Consider the following 23194-nt stretch of genomic DNA (forward strand, 5'->3'; position numbering starts at 1 on the left):
TTTTTTTTTTTTTCTAAATCATTTTGAAGAGTCCGGCTTTTCCGGGTCTCTCTGGTATTTTTTTTTTTTTTTTTTAACTCTGACAGCGGTACCTTTGTCTTTTTTCTTTTCTATTACAGCACTTTTTTCTTCAGCAGATTTTGGATAGTCTCGCCGGGAGAGTAGAGGGGGTATCTGTGCAATGGTCCCCTGATGAAGTGTTTTTTTTTTTCTTTTTTACCCGACAAGTGCAGAGGTGGAAAAAAAAAAACTGCATTCTGTTAAACCGGCTGCGGGGCGGATAAATGCCCGGACTCGATTTATAAGTGCTCAGATGTTGTCCCAAAAAAAAAAAAAAAGACTCCTGTCCCTGAAAACCGCCCAGCTTCTCCTCTCTGTGTCCATTGTCTCTCGCATTTGCGGCGTTATTGAGACGACGCCTTGGTCGCCAAAGACGCCACGCAGTGCTGCTGGAAGCTGGTGGATACGGCAGAATTACACGCTAGTCTCTGGCTTTGCAGCTTGACGGCTCCGCTGGCGTCGTTCTCCACCCCCCAGGGCTCTAGTCTAGCAGGGGCGCAGCACTGACGATCTCCCAGGATCCCGCTGGTCTGCTCCGGCTGAGGTTTACTGGCATTCGGTTCCGGGCGCTGAAGGAGGGTGGCGATATGGTTCAAAAGGTCCCCAAAAAACTCTGGAACGCCTTCGTACCCTGAAAAGCAGAAGGCACCGTGAGTCATTGTGCGACAATACATTTCACATTTCTAAAATGAACCTGTTGGGAAAAAAGTATTGGGACGCCTGCCTTTTAGACGCATATGACCTTTAACCACTTAAGACCCGCACCAAGCGCGTGCTCCGGTCAACTAACCAAAACCTTCTCCAAATCCCTAAATCCCGCTACAAATCTAAGGGAGAACGTAGATTTGCAGTCCAAGGACCCCGGCTTTGGAATGCTCTACCCACGACCATGCGCTTGGAAGAAAACCATCGGGCTTTTAGGAAAAAACAAAAGACCCACCTCTTCTGAAGGATAAGGACAATGCTGGATGCAAGCGCCTTGAGGCGATTAAGTTCGCATTTGTTGCGCTATACAAGTTACTCACTCACTAAAGGACCCGGCCAGGTTTTGCGATTCGGCACTGCGTCGCTTTAACTGACAATTGCGCGGTCGTGCGACGTGGCTTCCAAACAAAATTGGCGTCCTTTTTTCCCCACAAATATCGCTTTATTTTGGTGGTATTTGATCACCTCTGCGTTTTTTATTGTTTGCACTATAAACAAAAATAGAGCGACAATTTTGAAAAAAATGCAATATTTTTTACTTTTTGCTATAATAAGTATCCCCCAAAAATATATAAAAAAAGATTTTTTCCTCAGTTTAGGCCGATACGTATTCTTCTACATATTTTTGGTAAAAAAAATTATATATATATAAAAAATATATATAAAAAATATATATATATAAAAATATAAAATATATATATATATATATATATATATATATATATATATATATATATATATAAAATATATATAAAACAAATATATATATATAAAAATATATATATATATATATATATATATATATATATATATATATATATATATAAAAATATATATATATATATATATTATATATATATATATATATTATATATATATATATATATATATATATAAAAAATATATATATTTATAAAAAACATTTTATAAAAAAAAGGGGGGTTGTCATCCGGGGCTCTGGGGACCTCCAGACCTCTAAAAAAAAAAAAAAAAAAAAAAAATTGGCCCATATATAAAATTGTTATTTATTTTTTATAAAAAAATAAATAAAAAAAAGGGGGGTTGCCATTTGGGGCCCTGTGGGCCTACGGGCCCCTGAGGACCTCCGGACCCCTAAAAACTTCATAGAACTGCTCTTGCCCTTTTAATTAGCTCCTTGGTGGATAATGCCCCTTCTCATCCTCATCCTAGGAGGACCAAGCACACATGATATTCATCTCTGACCCCGGCTGGCGCTTTAATCTGTAAAACCGATAATGAGAACGGATCGAGTTTGCTGCATATTTATTCTGGAGAGAGAACAGTTTGTTATGGAAGGGAAGGAGCGGAGAGCTCTTCATATTAATAGCGGGATGTCATTAACATGGATGGAGGTGCTGGAACATATTGTACTTGCCTGCACTGTGTCCTGGAGATCAGATAACGTGTACAGAGTGGAAAAGGTCACAGTGAACAACCCATAGGAAAAGCGCTATAGGAGGCTCATATCATAATGTATGATTGGCATCTCCTACAAGACCTGAATTTACACTTTTGTAACCTAAGGGCTACAAAAAAAAAAAAAAAAAAAGCAGAACTTATTTGCAGTACCGAACAATTCATCCATTCAAATGCTGCAAGAACAGAAAAATTACCTGGTAATCTATCAAAAATCCAATGAGGTCCTACCTTCCCCTGTAGTGAGATGACAACGCTGCTTCTGCTGTACTGAAATCTCATGCAGGGTTGTCAGCCCCGCCCAGTTCTCCTCTGCTGGACTACAGAACACGCCCTGCTTTGAGGCGGTAAGCTTGTGCATGGGTGGACATTGGCAAATTGATTATGTTTTTTCTTTTGATGCATTGCATGTTTGTATATTTTTGATGCATCTTCTTATGCAGTCTTCTTTTGTTCTTTTGTATAGTTTCTCCCCTGACGAAGCCATAAGGCGAAACATGTCAGGGTATCATACGAATATCTAATCTTTGTTCGACTGGAACTCCTCTTACATGACCCCACCATAATGGAGATGTTCAACAAAACAAAACACATTGTTATGTTCGGTTTTTAACCACTTGCCGCCTGCCAATGACAGATTGACGGCGGCAAAGTGGTTGTAGAATCCTGACTGGACGTCATATGACGTCCTCAGGATTCTGAGCCGCTGCGCGCCCCCGGGGGCGCGCATCGCGGCGATCGTTGTTGCAGGGTGTCAGTCTGACACCCCGCAACACCGATCTAGGTAAAGTGTCTCTCACGGAGACACTTTACCACGTGATCAGCCGTGTCCAATCACGGCTGATCATGATGTAAACAGCAAAAGCCGCTAATCGGCTTTTCCTCACTCGCGTCTGTCAGACGCGAGGAAAGCCGATCGGCTGCTCCTCTGACAGGGAGGGTTTGCGCTGATCGATTATCAGCACAGCCCCCCCCGAGGATGCCCACTGGACCACCAGGGATGCCCACTGGACCACCAGGGATGCCCACTGGACCACCAGGGATTTAAATCAAAGGTATGCCACCCTAGACCACCAGGGATGACACATAATGGATGCCAATCAGTGGCACAATGGATGCCAATCAGTGCCCACAATGGGCATCACTGATTGGCAGGCATTGTTTGGCACTGATTGGCATCCATTAGTACAACACATTAGTTAGTGCCCATCCATGCCACCTATCAGTGCCCATACGTGTCGCCTATCTCTGCCCATCCGTGCCGCCTATCCCTGCCCATCCGTGCCGCATATCCCTGCCCATCCGTGCCGACTATCCCTGCCCATCCGTGCCGCCTATCCCTGCCCATCCGTGCCGCCTATCCCTGCCCATCCGTGCCGCCTATCCCTGCCCATCCGTGCCGCCTATCCCTGCCCATCCGGGCAGGCAGGTGACATCAAGGTGTTCTAAAGGTCTGGCCACAAATGTATTTTTTAGCTTTAGATGGAGTAGAGCAGTGTTAGAAACCTCATCAGGTTTTATTGCAATCTGTGCCCCCAACGGACAGATTTTTCCTCACTTCCTGTCCCAGCTGGCACCAGTCCAGAAACAGAAATGAAGGAAAAAAATCTGAAATGTACAGGATGAATATGGACACAAATGCCAATAGAAAAACAGCCAGATGTTCCAAAAGTTCAACTATACCAGGCATGTCCAAAGTCCGACCCACGGGCCAATCGCGGCCCGCGTTCTGGTTTTGAATGGCCCCCGCCTGGTTGTTTGGACACATATATCTTTTGTGGCCCCCGACGATGTCCCAGCGCCAGGGCCACAAAGATATATATGCCTTGGAGGACAGGGAGGAGGCGGGACGAGCGCCGTACACACACACAGGAGAATTTCCTGTTTACGGCCGGCCTCTGTAATAGAAAGTCCCGTCTCCGACTCTGCCATTGGACGACTGTTCTGTCCATCAAAAGAGGCGGGACTTTCCATTAAAGAGGCTGCTGTGTAAACAGGAGATTCTCCTGTAGATAATCTTTGGCGCTCGTCAGTGCATTCCTGGCAATGGTGGGTGCATTTCTGGCAATGGTGACTGCATTCCTGGCAATGGTGGGGGGTGCATTTTTGACAATGGAGGGGGGTGCATTCCTGGCATTGGTGGGGGGTGCATTCTTGGCAATGGTGGGGGGTGCATTCTTGGCAATGGTGGGGGGTGCATTCTTGGCAATGGTGGGGGGTGCATTCCTGGCAATGGCGGGGGGTGCATTCCTGGCAATTGCGGGGGGTGCATTCCTGGCAATGGCGGGGGGTGCATTCTTGGCAATGGCGGGGGGTGCATTCTTGGCAATGGTGGGGGGTGCATTCCTGGCAGTGGTGGGGGGTGCATTCCTGGCAGTGGTGGGGGGTGCATTCCTGGCAATGGTGGGGGGTGCATTCTTGGCAATGGTGGGGGGTGCATTCCTGGCAATGGTGGGGGGTGCATTCCTGGCAATGGTGGGGGGTGCATTCCTGGCAGTGGTGGGGGGTGCATTCCTGGCAATGGTGGGGGGTGCATTCCTGGCAGTGGTGGGGGGTGCATTCCTGGCAATGGTGGGGGGTGCATTCCTGGCAATGGTGGGGTGCGCTCGGACGAACACACTTAGACCAAATTTGTATGGTTCAAAGAATGTCAGGCAAAATGTTCGGCCCTCACGCATTTTCACTTCATCAAACCTGTCCCTCTTTGAAAAAAGTTTGGACACCCCTGAACTTATCTATGTGGCTGTAAATACCGCGCAGACTCACCTGGAAATGCATTAATGTCGATGACCGCATGCTGGCCCGTCTTGTTGTTGATAATGATATCGATGCCGAACAGTGAGATCCCCAGAGCTTGTCGCAGCGCTTTGGAGATGGCGCGAATGACATCATCGCTGGGCCGCTCAAACACGCCTTCCACTTTGTCCAACTGAAGCAAAAGAGGAAAATGTTATCGGGGCCATAAAAATACGATGCAAGGAAGACTAGAAGATGAATGGTCAGCCCCCTCAGAAGTGAGAGAGAGAGACATGAGAAGGGAGAAGGAGAGAGAGAGAGAGAGAGAGAGAGAGAGAGAGAGAGAGAGAGAGAGAGACATGAGAAGGGAGAAGGAGAGAGAGAGAGAGAGAGAGAGAGAGAGAGAGAGAGAGAGAGAGAGAGAGAGAGAGACATGAGAAGGGAGAAAGAGAGAGAGAGAGAGAGAGAGAGAGAGAGAGAGAGAGAGACACATGAGAAGGAAGAAGAGAGAGAGAGAGAGAGAGAGAGAGAGAGAGAGAGAGACATGAGAAGGGAGAAGGAGAGAGAGAGAGAGAGAGAGAGACATGAGAAGGGAGAAGAAGGAGAGAGAGAGAGAGAGAGAGAGAGAGAGAGAGACACATGAGAAGGAAGGAGAGAGAGAGAGAGAGAGAGAGAGAGAGAGAGAGAGAGAGACATGAGAAGGGAGAAGGAGAGAGAGAGAGAGACATGAGAAGGGAGAAGGAGAGAGAGAGAGAGAGAGAGAGAGAGAGAGAGAGAGAGAGAGAGAGAGAGAGAGAGAGAGAGAGAGAGAAAGAGAGAGAGAGAGAGAGGAGACACACGAGAAGGGAGAAGAAGTGAGAGGGAGATAGAGAGAGAGAGAGAGACGAGAAGGGGTTAAATCAGAGGTCTCCAAACTACGGCCCGGGGACAACATTTTATCCAGCCCACCGCTAGGGTCAGTGGTGTATCCTTACTGTGCAGATTTGAGGATTAAAGTAAGCAGACTGCCTATGGTCCCAGCTTGTCTCTTGTTCTCTGATGGGGACCCCGATGTATAAGGGGGGACCGTGATGGGGACTCCAATGTATAGGGATCTCTGATGGGGACCCTGATGTATAGGGGGACCCCGACGGGGACCCAATGTATAAAGGGGACCCCGATGTATAGGGGGACCCTGACAGGGACCCCAATGTATAGGGGGACCCTGACCCCAATGTATAGGGAGTACCCTGATGTATAGAGGAACCCCGATGGGGACCCTGATGTATAGGGGGGACCCCGATGTATAGAGGGACCCGATGTATATGGGGGACCCTGATGTATCGAAGGGACTCTGATGGGGACCCCAATGTATAGGGGGGACCCTGACCCCCATGTATAAGGGGGACCCCGACGGGGACCCCGATGTATAGGGGGAACCCTGATGGGGACCCCAATGTATAGGGGGAACCCTGATGGGGACCCCAATGTATAGGGGGTACCCTGATGTATAGGGGGACCCCAATGTATAGGGAGGGGGGACTCTAAAGGGGACCCTGATGTATAGGGGGACCCCGATTTATAGGGGGGACCCCAATGTATAGGGGGGACCTCGATGGGGGCTAGGATGTAATACTCTTGTGCTCTTCCAATCCTGGTCCTCACCAAGGTTGGAAGAGCACAACACTTATCTACATATCTTGTATTATGTAGAATTTCCAGGACCCTTCACTGGAAACACTTGACCTCCATCACTTTGAGGGGGGTTGATATTTGGCCATATAGGGACAGAATGTCACCAAATAAACATTACTAACAACTCACACAGGTGAGCAAATTCAGACTGTTTTGGCAGCAGCCGAACTGCCAATTTTTGAAAAAACACACCAACCCCCATCACTTACCTCTGTTAGCACCGACGAGGACTCCGGCTTCGACACATTGTGGCTGTTAAAGAAGATGGATTCTCTGTCTGCAGTATAGAGTGAAAAGGTAGTATAAGAGAGTGCACAAGCAGTAGTCCCCCCCCCAAAAAATGTATTTGGAATATTTACATTATATTGTCAAAAGTATTGGGACACCCACATATTTATTTATCGCCTTTGTAGTACCAGATTATTGCTTGCTGTATGGGTGTGGATCCTGAGGAAGCGAGACCATGGTGAAACGCGTAGATCCACTAAGCTGGTTTGTCCTTTGGATGGATGGATCCAGTATTGACTTTCTTTTTTGATAACACTGGGTTATAAATAAAGTCAATACCAGATGAGTCCATCCAATCTGGAAAAGAGTGATAAAAGGTGGAGAGGAGGAGGAAGATAAAACAAAAGGGCAAATTAGCTTGGTGCATCTACATGTTTCATGGTGTTCTTGCTTCCTCAGGATTTACACCCACACATCAAGCATCTGGTTTTACAAAGAAAATATATATTCAATACTAGCATCCCAGCCTTAGTCTGTAGGGTTCAATATTGAGTTGGCCCACCCTTTGCAGCTATAACAGCTTCAACTCTTCTGGGAAGGCCGTCCACAAGGTTTAGGTGTGTCTATGGGAATGTTTGACCATTCTTCACGTGGGCCGGAGGCTCTTTACCGAGATTGGAGATGCAGGGTGTCAGACTGACACCCTGCATCACCGATCGCCGCGCTGCGCGCCCCCACGGTCGTGCGCCGGCATGGAATCCTGCAGGACGTCAATAGACGCCCAGTCAGGATTTCACAACCACTTCCCCGGATGTCAATTGTATATTGACCGGGCGGGAAGTGGTTAAACAACTCTGTCAATGGTAAATGACCAACCCTGTCAGCCATGACTGGGGGACCAACGTCCGAAACACGTAGGCCGTTTTACAGCTCTGTACATGTATTAAATAAAGGAATACAGTGGAACCTCAGATTACGAACATAATCCGTTCCAGGAGAATGCTCGTAATCCAAAGCACTTGCATATCAAAGCGAGTTTCCCCATTGAAGTCAATGGAAACGAAAATAATTGGTTCCGCATTGACTTCAATGGCATGCAATACCGCATGCGGCCAGAGGTGGGGGAGGGGGCACCGGAGAGCCTCGGAAACACAAGGAAAGGCCAGAGGACACCTCGGCCTACCTCGGCATGGCTCTGGAACGGAGTATTTCCAAGCATTTCCGAACTACGCCGCTCGGCTCCACCTCCCCCCCCCCACCTCAGGCCAAACGCGGTAGTATTGCACACCGCTTTGGCTTAAGTCCTGCACGTTTTGCGAGACAACACTGGCAAACCGCGTCAGCTATTCTTAAAAATACAACGCTCGTTAACCAGTTGAATACCGCTTTCAGTTATTCGGAATAAAGGACTTTAGTTTGGATGGAGTTGGTTAGACGTACAAGAACAGAATGAACAGGCTGGATGTAATCTTATCCCCCTCCCATTTGCATGCTATTGGCTGCCCTCGATGGCTCCTCTGCAATGTCTTTAGCCCTCCTTTTAATCAGAAGGGAAAACATAAAAATTCTCAGCAATACAAGAAGTAGTAGAACTGCCGGTGTCACCTGATGCTCCCGGAGAAAAGTTTTTCAAGGACGGTCGCTCTACGACGGTGTACGAATCTCCCACCACGAAGACTTTGTAAAGGACGGCGTTGTGGCTGACGAAGCTCTGGATGACACAGGGGGGCTGTATCCTCCGAAGACCCTCCGTATTGAATATGATCGCCATCTACAGGACAGACAGAACACCTCTGGTAGGACGGACAGGCATTTAAAGGGGATGCAAAGTTTCACATCACATTACTGAACTTTTCACATCTGCAAACTGAAATCAGAATAACAAGAGCTAAATGATTCCCGATCAGATTACACAGGCTGCAGGGGCCGTCCCTCAGAGGTTACACAGGCTGCATAGGACAGTCCCTCCGAGATTACACAGGCTGCATAGGGCCGCCCCTCCGAAAAATACACAGGCTGCATAGGGCCGCCCCTTCGAGATTACACAGGCTGCATAGGGCCGCCCCTTCGAGATTACACAGGCTGCATAGGGCCGCCCCTCCGAGATTACACAGGCTGCATAGGGCCGCCCCTCCGAGATTACACAGGCTGCATAGGGCCGCCCCTCCGAGATTACACAGGCTGCAGGGGCCGCCCCTCCGAGATTACACAGGCTGCATAGGGCCGCCCCTCCGAGATTACACAGGCTGCATAGGGCCGCCCCTCCGACATTACACAGGCTGCAGGGGCCGCCCCTCCGAGATTACACAGGCTGCATAGGCCCCCCCGCCCGAGATTACACAGGCTGCATAGGGCCGTCCCTCCGAGATTACACAGGCTGCAGCGGCCCCCCGCCCGAGATTACACAGGCTGCAGCGGCCCCCCCCGCCCGAGATTACACAGGCTGCAGCGGCCCCCCCGCCCGAGATTACACAGGCTGCATAGGGCCGTCCCTCTCCGAGATTACACAGGCTGCATAGGGCCGTCCCTCTCCGAGATTACACAGGCTGCATAGGGCCGTCCCTCTCCGAGATTACACAGGCTGCATAGGGCCGTCCCTCTCCGAGATTACACAGGCTGCATAGGGCCGTCCCTCTCCGAGATTACACAGGCTGCATAGGGCCGTCCCTCTCCGAGATTACACAGGCTGCATAGGGCCGTCCCTCTCCGAGATTACACAGGCTGCATAGGGCCGTCCCTCTCCGAGATTACACAGGCTGCATAGGGCCGTCCCTCTCCGAGATTACACAGGCTGCATAGGGCCGTCCCTCTCCGAGATTACACAGGCTGCATAGGGCCGTCCCTCTCCGAGATTACACAGGCTGCATAGGGCCGTCCCTCTCCGAGATTACACAGGCTGCATAGGGCCGTCCCTCTCCGAGATTACACAGGCTGCATAGGGCCGTCCCTCTCCGAGATTACACAGGCTGCATAGGGCCGCCCCTCCGAGATTACACAGGCTGTATAGGGCCGCCCCTCCGAGATTACACAGGCTGCATAGGGCCGCCCCTCCGAGATTACACAGGCTGCATAGGGCCGCCCCTCCGAGATTACACAGGCTGCATAGGGCCGCCCCTCCGAGATTACACAGGCTGCATAGGGCCTTGGGGTACTTGGAGTTGAGCTGTACTGGTGGAAAGGGAAGAGGTACTTGGGGAAGGGAAGAGGTACTTGGGGAAGAGCTGTCCTGGGGGGAGGGAAGAAGTACTTGGGGAAGAGCTGTACTGGGGGGAGGGAAGAGGTACTTGGGGAAGAACTGTCCTGGAGGGAGGGAAGAGGTACTTGGGGAAGAACTGTCCTGGGGGGAGGGAAGAGGTACTTGGGGAAGAACTGTCCTGGGGGGAGGGAAGAGGTACTTGGGGAAGAGCTGTACTGGGGGGGGGGGGGGAGAGGTACTTGGGGAAGAGCTGTACAGGTGGAAGGGAAGAGGTACTTGGGGGAGAACTGTACTGGGGGGAGGGAAGAGGTACTTGGGGAAGAGCTGTACTGGGGGGAGGGAAGGGGTACTTGGGGAAGAGCTGTACTGGGGGGAGGGAAGGGGTGCTTGGGGAAGAGCTGTACTGGGGGGAGGGAAGGGGTGCTTGGGGAAGAGCTGTACTGGGGGGAGTGAAGAGGTACTTGGGGAAGAACTGTCCTGGGGGGAGGGAAGAGGTACTTGGGGAAGAGCTGTACTGGGGGGAGGGAAGAGGTACTTGGGGAAGAGCTGTACTGGGGGAAGGGAAGAGGTACTTGGGGAAGAGCTGTACTGGGGGAAGGGAAGAGGTACTTGGGGAAGAACTGTACTGGGGGGAGGGAAGAGGTACTTGGGGAAGAACTGTACTGGGGGGAGGGAAGAGGTACTTGGGGAAGAGCTGTACTGGGGGGGAGGGAAGGGGTACTTGGGGAAGAGCTGTACTGGGGGAAGGGAAGAGGTACTTGGGGAAGAACTGTCGAGGGGGGAGGGAAGAGGTACTTGGGGAAGAACTGTCCTGGGGGGAGGGAAGAGGTACTTGGGGGAAGAGCTGTACTGGGGGGAGGGAAGAGGTACTTGGAGAAGAACTGTCCTGGGGGGGGGGGGGAGAGGTACTTGGGGAAGAACTGTCGAGGGGGGAGGGAAGAGGTACTTGGGGAAGAACTGTCCTGGGGGGAGGGAAGAGGTACTTGGGGGAAGAGCTGTACTGGGGGGAGGGAAGAGGTACTTGGGGGAAGAGCTGTACTGGGGGGAGGGAAGAGGTACTTGGGGGAAGAGCTGTACTGGGGGAGGGAAGAGGTACTTGGGGAAGAACTGTCCTGGGGGGAGGGAAGAGGTACTTGGGGGAAGAGCTGTACTGGGGGAGGGAAGAGGTACTTGGGGAAGAACTGTCCTGGGGGAGGGAAGAGGTACTTGGGGAAGAACTGTCCTGGGGGGAGGGAAGAGCTGTCCTGGGGCTGAGGGAAGAGGTACTTGGGGAAGAGCTGTACTGGGGGGAGGGAAGAGGTACTTGGCGAAGAGCTTTACTAGGGGAGGAAAGAGGTACTTGGGGAAGAGCTGTACTGGGGGGAGGGAAGAGGTACTTGGGGAAGAGCTGTCCTGGGGGGAGGGAAGAGGTACTTGGGGAAGAGCTGTCCTGGGGGAGGGAAGAGGTACTTGGGGAAGAACTGTACTGGGGGAAGGGAAGAGGTACTTGGGGAAGAGCTGTCCTGGGGGGAGGGAAGAGGTACTTGGGGAAAAGCTGTCCTGGGGGAGGGAAGAGGTACTTGGGGAAGAGCTGTACTGGGGGGAGAGAAGAGGTACTTGAGGAAGAGCTGTACTGGGGGGAGGGAAGAGGTACTTGGAGAAGAACTGTCCTGGGGGGGGAGAGGTACTTGGGGGAAGAACTGTCCTGGGGGGAGGGAAGAGGTACTTGGGGAAGAACTGTCCTGGGGGGAGGGAAGAGGTACTTGGGGAAGAGCTGTACTGGGGGGAGGGAAGAGGTACTTGGGGAAGAGCTGTACTGGGGGGAGGGAAGAGGTACTTGTGGAAGAGCTGTGGTGGGGGGAGGGAAGAGGTACTTGGGGAAGAGCTGTCCTGGGGGGAGGGAAGAGGTACTTGGGGAAGAACTGTCCTGGGGGGAGGGAAGAACGGTCTTGGGGGAATAGAAGAGGTACTTGGGGAAGAGCTGTACTGGGGGGAGGGAAGAGGTACTTGGGGAAGAGCTGTCCTGGGGTGACGGAAGAGGTACTTGGGGAAGAACTGTCCTGGGGGGAGGGAAGAGGTACTTGGGGAAGAACTGTCCTGGGGGGAGGGAAGAGGTACTTGGGGAAGAACGGTCTTGGGGGAATGGAAGAGGTACTTGGGGAAGAGCTGTACTGGGGGAGGGAAGAGGTACTTGGGGAAGGGAAGAGGTACTTGGGGAAGAACTGTCCTGGGGGGAGGGAAGAGGTACTTGGGGAAGAGCTGTACTGGGGGGAGGGAAGAGGTACTTGGGGAAGAACTGTACTGGGGGGAGGGAAGAGGTACTTGGGGGAAGAGCTGTACTGGGGGGAGGGAAGAGGTACTTGGGGGAAGAGCTGTACTGGGGGGAGGGAAGAGGTACTTGGGGGAAGAGCTGTACTGGGGGAAGGGAGTGAAAATGGCAGCACAGTGAGCGAAAAAGGGGGCCATCGAGGGAGATGAGGGCAGAGTGAGTAAAATGGCAGCTACAGAGGGGCAATGAGAGCGATACGGTAGCAATCCACACAGCGATAGAAAACCAGTTCGAGAAAACGGGAGTCTCTCTGCAGAGATCCTCTCAGCCTTATTTAAAGTCCCAGCCGTCACACATACACTCACCTCATGTGAATTGGTGCCATGGGCTACTCTGGTCTTGCAGACTGGAAAGACAGAAAAGAGGTGTAAGAGCGCCACCTTGTGGATCGCTTAGCAACATACAGGTGTGGTATTGTAAAACAAAAAAATCTGCTCCAAAATACAAAAAAATTACAAAAGGAAGAAGGGGAGATATTTAGCGCGGCGTTCTCAGAGGAAGATCGTTTTAAAGTAGACGAAGGCCATAATACGTACTGAAGGGGAGGGCCAGACCGTTCTGCTCGATGAGCTTCAGCGTGTCGTCTCCACATTCCGTAGAAAGTTCCATGAAGGGCGGAGAACATAATCTCTCATCTGTAAAACAGAGACACAAAAGTCGCCATCAACAGCGATCAATCTCCGGCCATTTAGGGAAAAAGTCAATTCAGCAACATAAACGTATTTTTAGATACTTTCTAAAATTACTACCAGGCTATGAAATAATAAAATTTGGGGGGAAAAAACAGTTTCATGAATTAAAAAATAACAAAACAAAGTTAACCCAATTTTTTGGTATAATGTGAAAGATGATGTTACGCCGAGTAAATAGATACCTAACATGTCACTCATTAAAATTGCGCATGCTCGTGGAATGGCGCCAAACTTCGGTACTTAAAAATCTCCATAGGCGACGCTTTAATTTTTTTTTACAGGTTACCAGTGTAGAGTTACAGAGGAGGTCTAGTAGTAGAATTGTTGCACTCATTCCAACGCACGCGGCGATACCTCACATGTGTCGTTTGAACGGCGTTTACATATCTGGGCGGGACTTGTGTGCGCGTTCCCTTCTGAGCGCAAGCTACTGGGGACAGGGGCGTTTTAAATTTTTTTTTTTTTTACTTAATTCTTTTTATTTTTGCACTTTTTTTTATTTTATTGGATCACTTTTATTCCTATTACAAGGAATGTAAACATCCCTTGTAATAGGAATAGTGTGTGACAGGTACTCTTTATGGAGAGAGGCGGAGTCAATAAGACCTCACATCTCTCCTCCAGGCGGGAAAACATGAGATTGTGAAAGAAAAATTCACTGATCTCATGCTTTCAGCCGCGATCGCGGCTTTGTTTACTTCCAGGTAAACGTGCGTGACGTCCTAACGTCGCGCCCGGGCCAGCCTCCGACGGTCATAGAGATGACCGGTGACCATCTCTATGCTCTTCATTCGGCGGCGGCCGATTCGTTCTCCGGACCTCCGATGGCATGGGAGAGCCCAGAGAAGCACCGGATGGCGGCATGCAATGTGAACACAAGGAAGTAGTCCCAAGGGAGGGGGCGAGCACGCTGACTAACCCCCAGCCAGAACGGCTCGGATGATGGGGGCAAGCTTACTGAGGAGGAACAGGAAGTGAGAAATTCAGACAAAGAAAACAAACATTTAGAAGGGACATGGAAGGAAAAGGTAAGTGAACCAAAAATGCACGAGCTTAAAGGAACCAATTTAGAAAATAAAAACCTTTACAACCCCCTTTAACCACTTAAGGACCGCCTAACGCCAATATACGTCGGCAGAAGGGCACGGCTGGGCACAATCAGGCACCTGTACGTGATTGTTAAATGCCCGGTCGCGGGCACGCGCCCGCGACCTGGTCCAAAGCTCCGTGGCCGCAGGACCCGATCGCCGCCGGAGTCCCGCGATCGGTTACAGGAGCTGAAGAACGGGGAGAGCTGTGTGTAAACAAACCTTCCCCGTTCTTCTCTGTGGCGCCGTCATTGATCGTCTGTTCCCTGATATAGGGAAAGGCGATCAATGACGTCACACGTCCAGCCCCGCCCCCCCCCACAGTTAGAAACACATATGAGGTCACACTTAACCCCTTCAGCGCCCCCTAGTGGTTAACTCCCAAACTGCATTTGTCATTTTCACAATAAACAATGCATTTTTATAGCATTTTTTGCTGTGAAAATGACAATGGTCCCAAAAATGTGTCAAAATTGTCCGAAGTGTCCGCCATAATGTCGCGGTCACAAAAAAAAAAAACGCTGATCGCCGCCATTAGTAGTAAAAAAATAAATAAAAAAATGCAAAACTATCTCCTATTTTGTAAACGCTATACATTTTGCGCAAACCAATCGATAAACACTTATTGCGATTTTTTTTTACCAAAAATAGGTAGAAGAATACGGATCGGCCTAAACTGAGGAAAAAAAATGTTTTTTTAATATATTTTTGGGGGGATATTTATTATAGCACAAAGTAAAAAATATTCATTTTTTTTCAAAACTGACGCTCTATTTTTGTTTATAGCGCAAAAAATAAAAACCTGCAGGAGGTGATCAAATACCACCAAAAGAAAGCTCTATTTGTAGGGGAAAAAAAGGACGCCAATTTTGTTTGGGAGCCACGTCGCACGGCCGGGCAATTGGCAGTTAAAGCGACGCAGCGCCGAATTGCAAAAAGGGGCCTGGTCCTTTAGCTGCATATTGGTCCGGGGCTTAAGTGGTTAAGTATCGTAGTTTTTGTTGCCATTCCACAAGAGGGCACAATTTTTAAAGCGGTTGTAAACCGCATAAACTTTTTTTTTTTTCCCCCAAACCTGCAATGCAAAAGGCATAATAGGCTAGTATGCATCGCATACTAGCCTATTATGAAATACTTACCTCGGAACGAGGTGTGTACCACTTACCTGGTCCACGCCGAGCAGGATGTCATCTTGCTCCGGCGTGTCTTCCGGGTATCGCCGCTCCAGCGCTGTGATTGGCTGGAGCGGCGATGACGTCACTCCCGCGCGTGCGCGCGGGAGATTTAAAATCGGCAGGGTCCGGCGATGCCGGTCCTTCAGCCGTGGAGTGCCCCCTGCGCATGCGCCGCCCGCATTGCGGGGGTAATATCTCCTAAACCGTGCAGGTTTAGGAGATATTATCCTTACCTACAGGTAAGCCATGTTGTAGGCTTACCTGTAGGTAAAAGTCCAAATAGTGGGTTTACAACCACTTTAAGCGTGACGTGTTATGTATCAATTCACTTGGCAAAACATCATCTTTTATATTTTCCCCAAAAACTGGGTTATATCTTGTGTTTTGTTGCAATAAAATTTATTGAAGTGTATTCCCCCCCCCAAAAAAATGCATTTGAAGAACGGCTGCACAAATACAAAACTGCAATGATCGCCATTTTATTCTCTAGGCTTTCTGCTAAAAATATACATCACGTTTGGGGGTTCCAAGTCATTTTCTAATAAAAAATACAGATTTTTACTTGCAAACAAAAAGTGCCAGGAAAGGGGCGGTGTCTTCAAGTATCAAGATATTCCACAGACTCTAATGTACAGGTCTCTGGTGCTGTACAACGATGCCACCTAGTGGAGGAATTGGACACTGCCTTTTCTTTTAAGACAGTAAACTATAAGCATTACAGGTTTTGGTGAGAAGGGACTCACACGTTTACACACAGCTCTCCCCGTTCTTCAGCTCTGGGGACCGATCGCGGGACTCCAGCGGCGATCGGGTCCGCGAGTCCCGCGGCGCTTCGGACCGGGGTGCGGGCGCACGCCCGCGACCCACGGCTGGGCATTTAACAATCACGTACAGGTACGTGATTGTGCCCAGCCGTGCCATTCTGCCGACGTATATCGGGGTTAGGGGGTCCTTAAGTGGTTAAAGTGGACTTCACAATGATGTTTTATTAGCCACTCAGTGGCAGATAAATTTACGCGATATTACCAAAAGTATTGGGACACCTGCCTTTTCACACACACGACCTTTAATGGCATCCCAGTCTTAGTCCGTAGGGTTCAATATTGAGTTGGCCCGCCATTTGCAGCTATAACAGCTTCACCTCTTCTGGGAAGGCCGTCCACAAGGTTTAGGAGTGTGTCTATGGGAATGTTTCACCATTCTTCCAGAAGCGCATTTGTGAGGTCAGACACTGATATTGGACGAGAAGGCCTGGCTCGCAGTCTCCGCTCTAATTCATTTTAAAGGCGTTCTAATCGGGTTGAGGTCAGGACTCTGTGCAGGCCAGTCATGTTCCTCCACGTCTTTATGGACTTTGCGTTGCGCACTGGTCATGTTGGAACAGGAAGGGGGTTCTTTTCTTCGGCAGGAAAAACCAGAAGCTGAAATGTTCCGCAGTTACTGGTGAGAATTGAAGAATGCAAAACCAGCTTTGATCTCATTCAAAGACACATACATGAACGCCGCCAACCGCCCCGACTATGTGCGCTATTCCTGGAATGCGAATCGATCTCACGCCGCCATACACCGAATGATTCCGCATCATCATCTCACGCAGTCCCTTGAAGTGTCCTCCTCACAGAAGTCTGTTCTTGCTGACGGGGCCTTAAATCTTAATCACTTGTTAGTAAGAGATTTAACTCCTATGCTGACCAAGGACATAGTGTGCATGCAGGGCATCCTAAACCCACCCCAGAAGGGCCACCATCACCACAATGCCCTGCACTCACTGGGCACCCTTAGTTTTCCAGGTTGAAGGACCAAGAGGAAACCACAAGGACATATTGTGAGTGCAGGGCATCTTGGACTTACCCGAGGGGCCATCACCACAGTGCTCTTTCCTCATTGTGCATCCCCAGTCTGCCAGGTCAAATGACCTACAGTAGACTTGGGATATAATGTGAGTGCAAGACAATTTGGACACGCCCCTGAGGGGCCAATACAACTGTGGCCTGCCCTCACCATGCATCCTCGGTTGTCAAGGAAAAAGTAGACTGAGGACATATTGTGAGTGCAGGGCATCATAGACCCACCCCTGAAGGCCATCGCCATAACCCTTGGTTATCCAGGTTGAAGGACCAAGAGGAGACCAAGGATATATTGTGAGTGCAGGGCATCTAGGACTTGGCTGAGGGGCCATCTCCACAGTGCCCTGCACTGACTGTGCATCCTTGGTTTTCCAGGTTGAAGGACCAAGAGAAGACCAAGGATATATTGTGAGCGCTGGGAATCTTTTATCCGTGCATCCCCAGTCTTCCAGGCTCAGTGACCAAGGGGAAACTTAGGACATTAAGTGAGGGCAGGGCAATTCGGACACGCCCTTGAGGGGCCAGTGCCACTGTGACCTGCGCTCACCATGTGTCCTCAGGTTTCAATGACAATAAGTAGAATGAAGACATACTTTGAGTGAAAGGCATCCAGGACCTGCCCGTGAGGGGCCATCACAAAATTGCCCCTTACTCACTGTGCATCCTCAGTCTTCCAGGTTCAATGACCTACAGTAAGACGCAAGACATACTGCGAGTGCAGGGCATCCTGGACCTGCCCCTGAGGGGCCATAACAGTGCTATGCATTCACTGTACGTCCTCGATTCCTCCAGATCCAATCAGCAAGAGCAAACCAAGGACATACTGCGAGTGCAGGGCATCCTGGACCCACCCCTGAGGGGCCATAACAGTGCTATGCATTCACTGTACGTCCTCGATTCCTCCAGATCCAATCAGCAAGAGCAAACCAAGGACATACTGCGAGTGCAGGGTGTCTTGGATCCTCCCCCGAGGAGCCATCACACCACCATGTGTCAGAGCTGCTCTCGACACAACTGGAATCGCTAACCATCAGAGAAGTGAAAGAGTCCTGCCCATCACTTGACTGCTCTAAAGTGATTTGTGTGTTGTCGTTGCAGATTTTTCCTCACTTCCTGTCTGGTAAAAACGTGGTCACCGGCACAGGAAGTGAGGGGAAATCTCTCCAATGGCCTCAGACCTGGGCAGTTCTGAAAAGCTCACCTGCCTAATCCCGAAAGACCTTTTTTTTTTGTTTTACGGAAATGCAGTGGAGCTGTATGCCGAGCATTTGGGGGAGGTTGTGGCACAATCCCATTGGAAGGCGAGCAGTCAACTCAACAAGCCACAGTACATTTGTTACAACGCAAAGCATTGCGGCCGTGTCACGTGCACAGCCCCCCAACAATTGTATGGCTGCTTTAAGAGTGCGGTTTGGGGGGGGGGGTGTCAATAAAATTGTGGCTCAACAGCCTGTCTTTACCGCCAACCGTGAAAAAAGAGGCCCTGAACTGCCGTAAAAAGCCAAAAGGGGACCCCCCCCCCCAAAAAAAGAAGCAAAAATAAATACAATTATTTTACGAGGAATGAACGGGTTAAGAAAGTAACCAACCCCCCCCCACCAGCAACACACACCGGACCGGGCTCCGAGGCTGCAGATCTGTATCGCTTTTGCACGCCGCTACCTGTTTGTTCTTCTGCAGTAAATCATCCCAGAAAGCCACATGGCCGGATTCCACCGCCGCCTTTCTTTGTGGCGTTTTCTTTGTAACCCTCCAGCTAGCTATACAAAACCTAGCGCCGAGTAATGCAAACCCGCCTCGTTCCTTCGACATTGGCGCTCCTCTACTGGCACTCCGCACCCGCCTGCGTCATCTCATATAGTGTACAGTCATGGACAAAAATATTGGCACCCCTACATATCTGTCTGATGAAGCGCCACTTCACCCAGAAGATTGTTGCAATTACAGTAAAACCTTGGCATAATTTGTCCCAGAAACATGCTTGTAATCCAAAGCACTTGTATATCAAAGCATTTTTTTTACAGGGTATAAAAAGAGAAGAGAGGCGCCTCTAAGTGTAGCAATAAGTTGCTAAATGTTGTACCTTGATTAACCACTTAACCCCCGGACCAATATGCAGGTAAAGGACCTGGCTCCTTTTTTGCGATTCGGCACTGCGTCGCTTTAACTGACAATTGCGCGGTCGCGCGACGTGGCGGCCAAACAAAATTGGCGTCCTTTTTTCCCCACAAATAGAGCTTTCTTTTGGTGGTATTTGATCACCTCTGCGGTTTTTATTTTTTGAGCTATAAACAAAAATAGAGCGACAATTTAGAAAAAAAAAAAGCAATAGTTTTTACTTGTTGCTATAATAAATATCCCCCCCCAAAAAAAAAAAAAAAAAAAAATATTATATATACACATATATATATATATATATATATATATATATATATATATATATATATATATATATATATATATATATAAAAATGTCCTCAGTTTAGGCCGATACGTATTCTTCTACATATTTTTGGTAAAAAAATAAATAAAAAATAAAATCGCAATAAGTGTTTATTGATTGGTTTGCGCAAAAGTTATAGCGTTTACAAAATAGGGGATAGTTTTATGGCATTTTTATTAATATTTATTTTTTTTACTAGAAATAGCGACGATCAGCGATTTTTTTCGTGACTGCGACATTATGGCGGACACATCGGACACATCGGACACTTTTGACACATTTTTGGGACCATTGTCCTTTTCACAGCGAAAAGTGCTATAAAAATGCCCCGATTACTGTGAAAATTACAATGGCAGTTTGGGAGTTAACCACTAGGGGGTGCTGAAGGGATTAAGTGTGACCTCATATGTGTTTCTAACTGTAGGGGGGTGTGAATGTAGGTGTGACGTCATTGATTGTGTGTCCCTATATTAGGGATCACACGACCGATGACGGCGCCACAGTGAAGAACGGGGAAGCTGTGTTTAACCATTGTCATTGTCACAGCGAAAAGTGCTATGAAAATGCACTAATTACTGTGAAAATTACAATGGCAGTGAAGGGGTTAACCACTAGGGGGGCGCTAAGGGGTTAAGTGTGCCCTAAGGGAGTGATTCTTACTGAAGGGGGGCGTGGCTGTAGGTGTGATGTCACTGATCGTCGATCCCTATAACAGGGAACAGACGATCAGCGACAAGCCACAGAGAAGAACGGGGAAGGTGTGTTTACACTCACCTTTCCCCGTTCTTCAGCTCCTGTGACCGATCGCGGGAGACTGGTGGCGCTCGGGGGCGCGGTCACGGAGCTTCGGACCGGGTCGCGAGTGGGGGGGACGCGCGACCCACGGCTGGGCTCTTAAACGCGACGTACAGGTACGTGCCTGTGCCCAGCCGTGCCACTCTGCCGACGTATATCAGCGTTAGGCGGTCCTTAAGTGGTTAAATGTAACCATATTGCTACACTTAGGGGCTCCTCTCTTCTTTTTTATACTCAGTCGTGACGTGACGCTACTCTTATATCAAGACATCGCTTGTATATCAAGGAAAAATTTATTAAAACATTTTGCTGGTCTTGCAAGACGCTCTCAAACCACTCCAGGAGAAGGGTGGACGGCCGACATCTTCGCCATTCAGACGCGGCGCCTGGAGACGGTGAAAGCCCGTCAAACCGCAGCCCGTCAGACCGCAGCCCGCTCCTCTACACAGAGCTTTCACCTTTAATAGGCGATCTTTCCCTTTCATGTTCAGACAGAATGTTTATCGACTTTACAAACTCTTCAGTTTTATTCCCCCCCCCCCCCCTCCCCCACTTGTAAAATCTTTGGCTGACAAGGCGGCGGCGGCGGCGATTGGTTAAAACATCAACAGGCCCGAGAGTTTCTGCGTCCGATGGACTGGCAGGACATCCATGGTTATATATATATATTTTTTTTTCAGCAGACGGTTGTCTTTCCGATACATCAATCGAGACGTAAAGGAGGCAATACCGACGCAAGCGCCTAATTTTAGCGGCAGCAAGCCAAAGCCACATTCAGATCATCTTTATGTGCATTTAGGATTAAATGTAAATTGTGATCCGCGGGTTGATGTGATATTCCTGGCGCTGTCAGAACTTTGTGAAAACGAGCTTGCGTGCCAATCTTTGGGGGGGGGGGGCATGGGTTTCATCGCAGAACAAAAGGTTTCAGCGCTTCATCTGTGGTGTGTGTGTGTGTGTAATATATATATATTTATTTATTTCTTTATTAGGGATGCACCGATATATCGGTGCCTATACATATCGGCCGAAAACAGCCATTTTGGCAACATGCCGAAACTGCTTAAAAATTGCCGATAATGGGCATCGGGTGCCCGTAAAAAAGATGTCCGCTGGGCTGTCACGGCTCCGTCCGAGTGCACTGCACGAGCCAAAGAGTGTCACTGCCAAAGTGTCCCTGAGTCCTCCTGACTCGATCGGCTATTCAAAAATGGCGCCATTACATAACTGCGCATTCGCCGCCCGGCCGAGCGGATACGAGCTTTCCTGAGCCCGAAGCCGGCCGGGCTCGGGAAAGCTTGTATCCGCTCGGCCGGGCGTGGCAAATACGCAGTTACGTAATGGCGCCACCCGGCGCCATTTTTGAATAGTCTATCGAGTCAGGAGGGACACTTTGGCAGTGCACTCGCCATAGGCAGAGGACGGCGCCGTGACAGCCCTGAGCCCAGCACAGCCCTGAGCCCAGCACAGCACAGCCCTGAGCCCAGCACATCACAGCCCTGAGCCCAGCACATCACAGCCCTGAGCCCAACACATCACAGCCCTGAGCCCAGCACATCACAGCCCTGAGCCCAGCACAGCACAGCCCTGAGCCCAGCACATCACAGCCCTGAGCCCAGCACATCACAGCCCTGAGCCCAGCACATCACAGCCCTAAGCCCAACATAGCACAGCCCTGAGCCCAGCACATCACAGCCCTGAGCCCAGCACAGCACAGCCCTGAGCCCAGCACATCACAGCCCTGAGCCCAGCACATCACAGCCCTGAGCCCAGCACATCACAGCCCGGAGCCCAGCACATCACAGCCCGGAGCCCAGCACATCACAGCCCTGAGCCCAGCACATCACAGCCCTGAGCCCAGCACCTCCAAGCCCGGAGCCCAGCACATCACAGCCCTGAGCCCAGCACATCACAGCCCTAAGCCCAACATAGCACAGCCCTGAGCCCAATACAGCACAGCCCTGAGCCCAGCACATCACAGCCCGGAGCCCAGCACATCACAGCCCGGAGCCCAGCACATCACAGCCATGTCCAGCTTTAAGGTAATAAAGAAGCTGGTGGTGGCAGTAGGTGATGGTGGCAGAAGGTGGTGGGGGCATGAGGTGATGGTGGAAGGTTATGCTGGCACTGTGGCAGGAGGTGGGTGAGGTGATGGTGGCAGAAGGTAATGCTGGCAGGTGGTGGGGGCATGAGGTGATGGTGGAAGGTTATGCTGGCACTGTGGCAGGAGGTGGGTGAGGTGATGGTGGCAGAAGGTAATGCTGGCAGAAGGTGGTGGGGGCATGAGGTGATGGTGGAAGGTTATGCTGGCACTGTGGCAGGAGGTGGGTGAGGTGATGGTGGCAGAAGGTAATGCTGGCAGGAGGTGGTGGGGGCATGAGGTGGAAAAGGGTAATGGTGGCACCATGGCAGGGGGTGGGTGAGGTGATGGTGGTGGGAGCAGGAGGTGATGGCGGCAAGAGCTGGCAGGAGGTGATGGTGGCAGGGGCAGGAGCTGGCAGGAGGAGGTGGTGGGGGCATGAGGTGATGGCGGCAAGACTTGGCAGGAGGTGATGGTGGCAGGAGCAGGTGGTGGGGGCAGGAGGTGATGGTGGCAAGAGCTGGCAGGAGGTGATGGTGACAGGGGCAGGAGGAGGTGGTGGGGGCAGGAGGTGATGGCGGCAAGAGCTGGCAGGAGGTGATGGTGGCAGGGGCAGGAGCTGGCAGGAGGAGGTGGTGGGGGCAGGAGGTGATGGCGGCAAGAGCTGGCAGGAGGTGATTGTGGGGGTGGTGTTTTAACATACAATTATAAAAAATAAAAAAAAATAAAA

At 50.2% G+C, this 23194-nt stretch overlaps 1 protein-coding gene across 1 annotated transcript in view; it reads right to left on the reverse strand.

Annotated features, from left to right (window-relative positions):
• Nucleotides 1–23194, reverse strand: part of ITPK1 (inositol-tetrakisphosphate 1-kinase) — a 124757-nt gene continuing 101563 nt past the window's right edge. Inside the window, exons 6-11 of the mRNA XM_040333649.1 lie at nt 12881–12979; nt 12650–12690; nt 8446–8611; nt 6822–6889; nt 4969–5131; nt 1–691 (exon numbers count right to left, since the gene is read on the reverse strand). Coding sequence (XP_040189583.1) covers nt 405–691; nt 4969–5131; nt 6822–6889; nt 8446–8611; nt 12650–12690; nt 12881–12979 — 824 coding nt within the window. The 3' untranslated portion in view covers nt 1–404. The remainder of the gene's footprint in view (nt 692–4968; nt 5132–6821; nt 6890–8445; nt 8612–12649; nt 12691–12880; nt 12980–23194) is intronic.

The sequence above is a fragment of the Rana temporaria genome, chromosome 13 (genome assembly GCF_905171775.1).
Source record: "Rana temporaria chromosome 13, aRanTem1.1, whole genome shotgun sequence".
Lineage (NCBI taxonomy): Eukaryota > Metazoa > Chordata > Amphibia > Anura > Ranidae > Rana > Rana temporaria.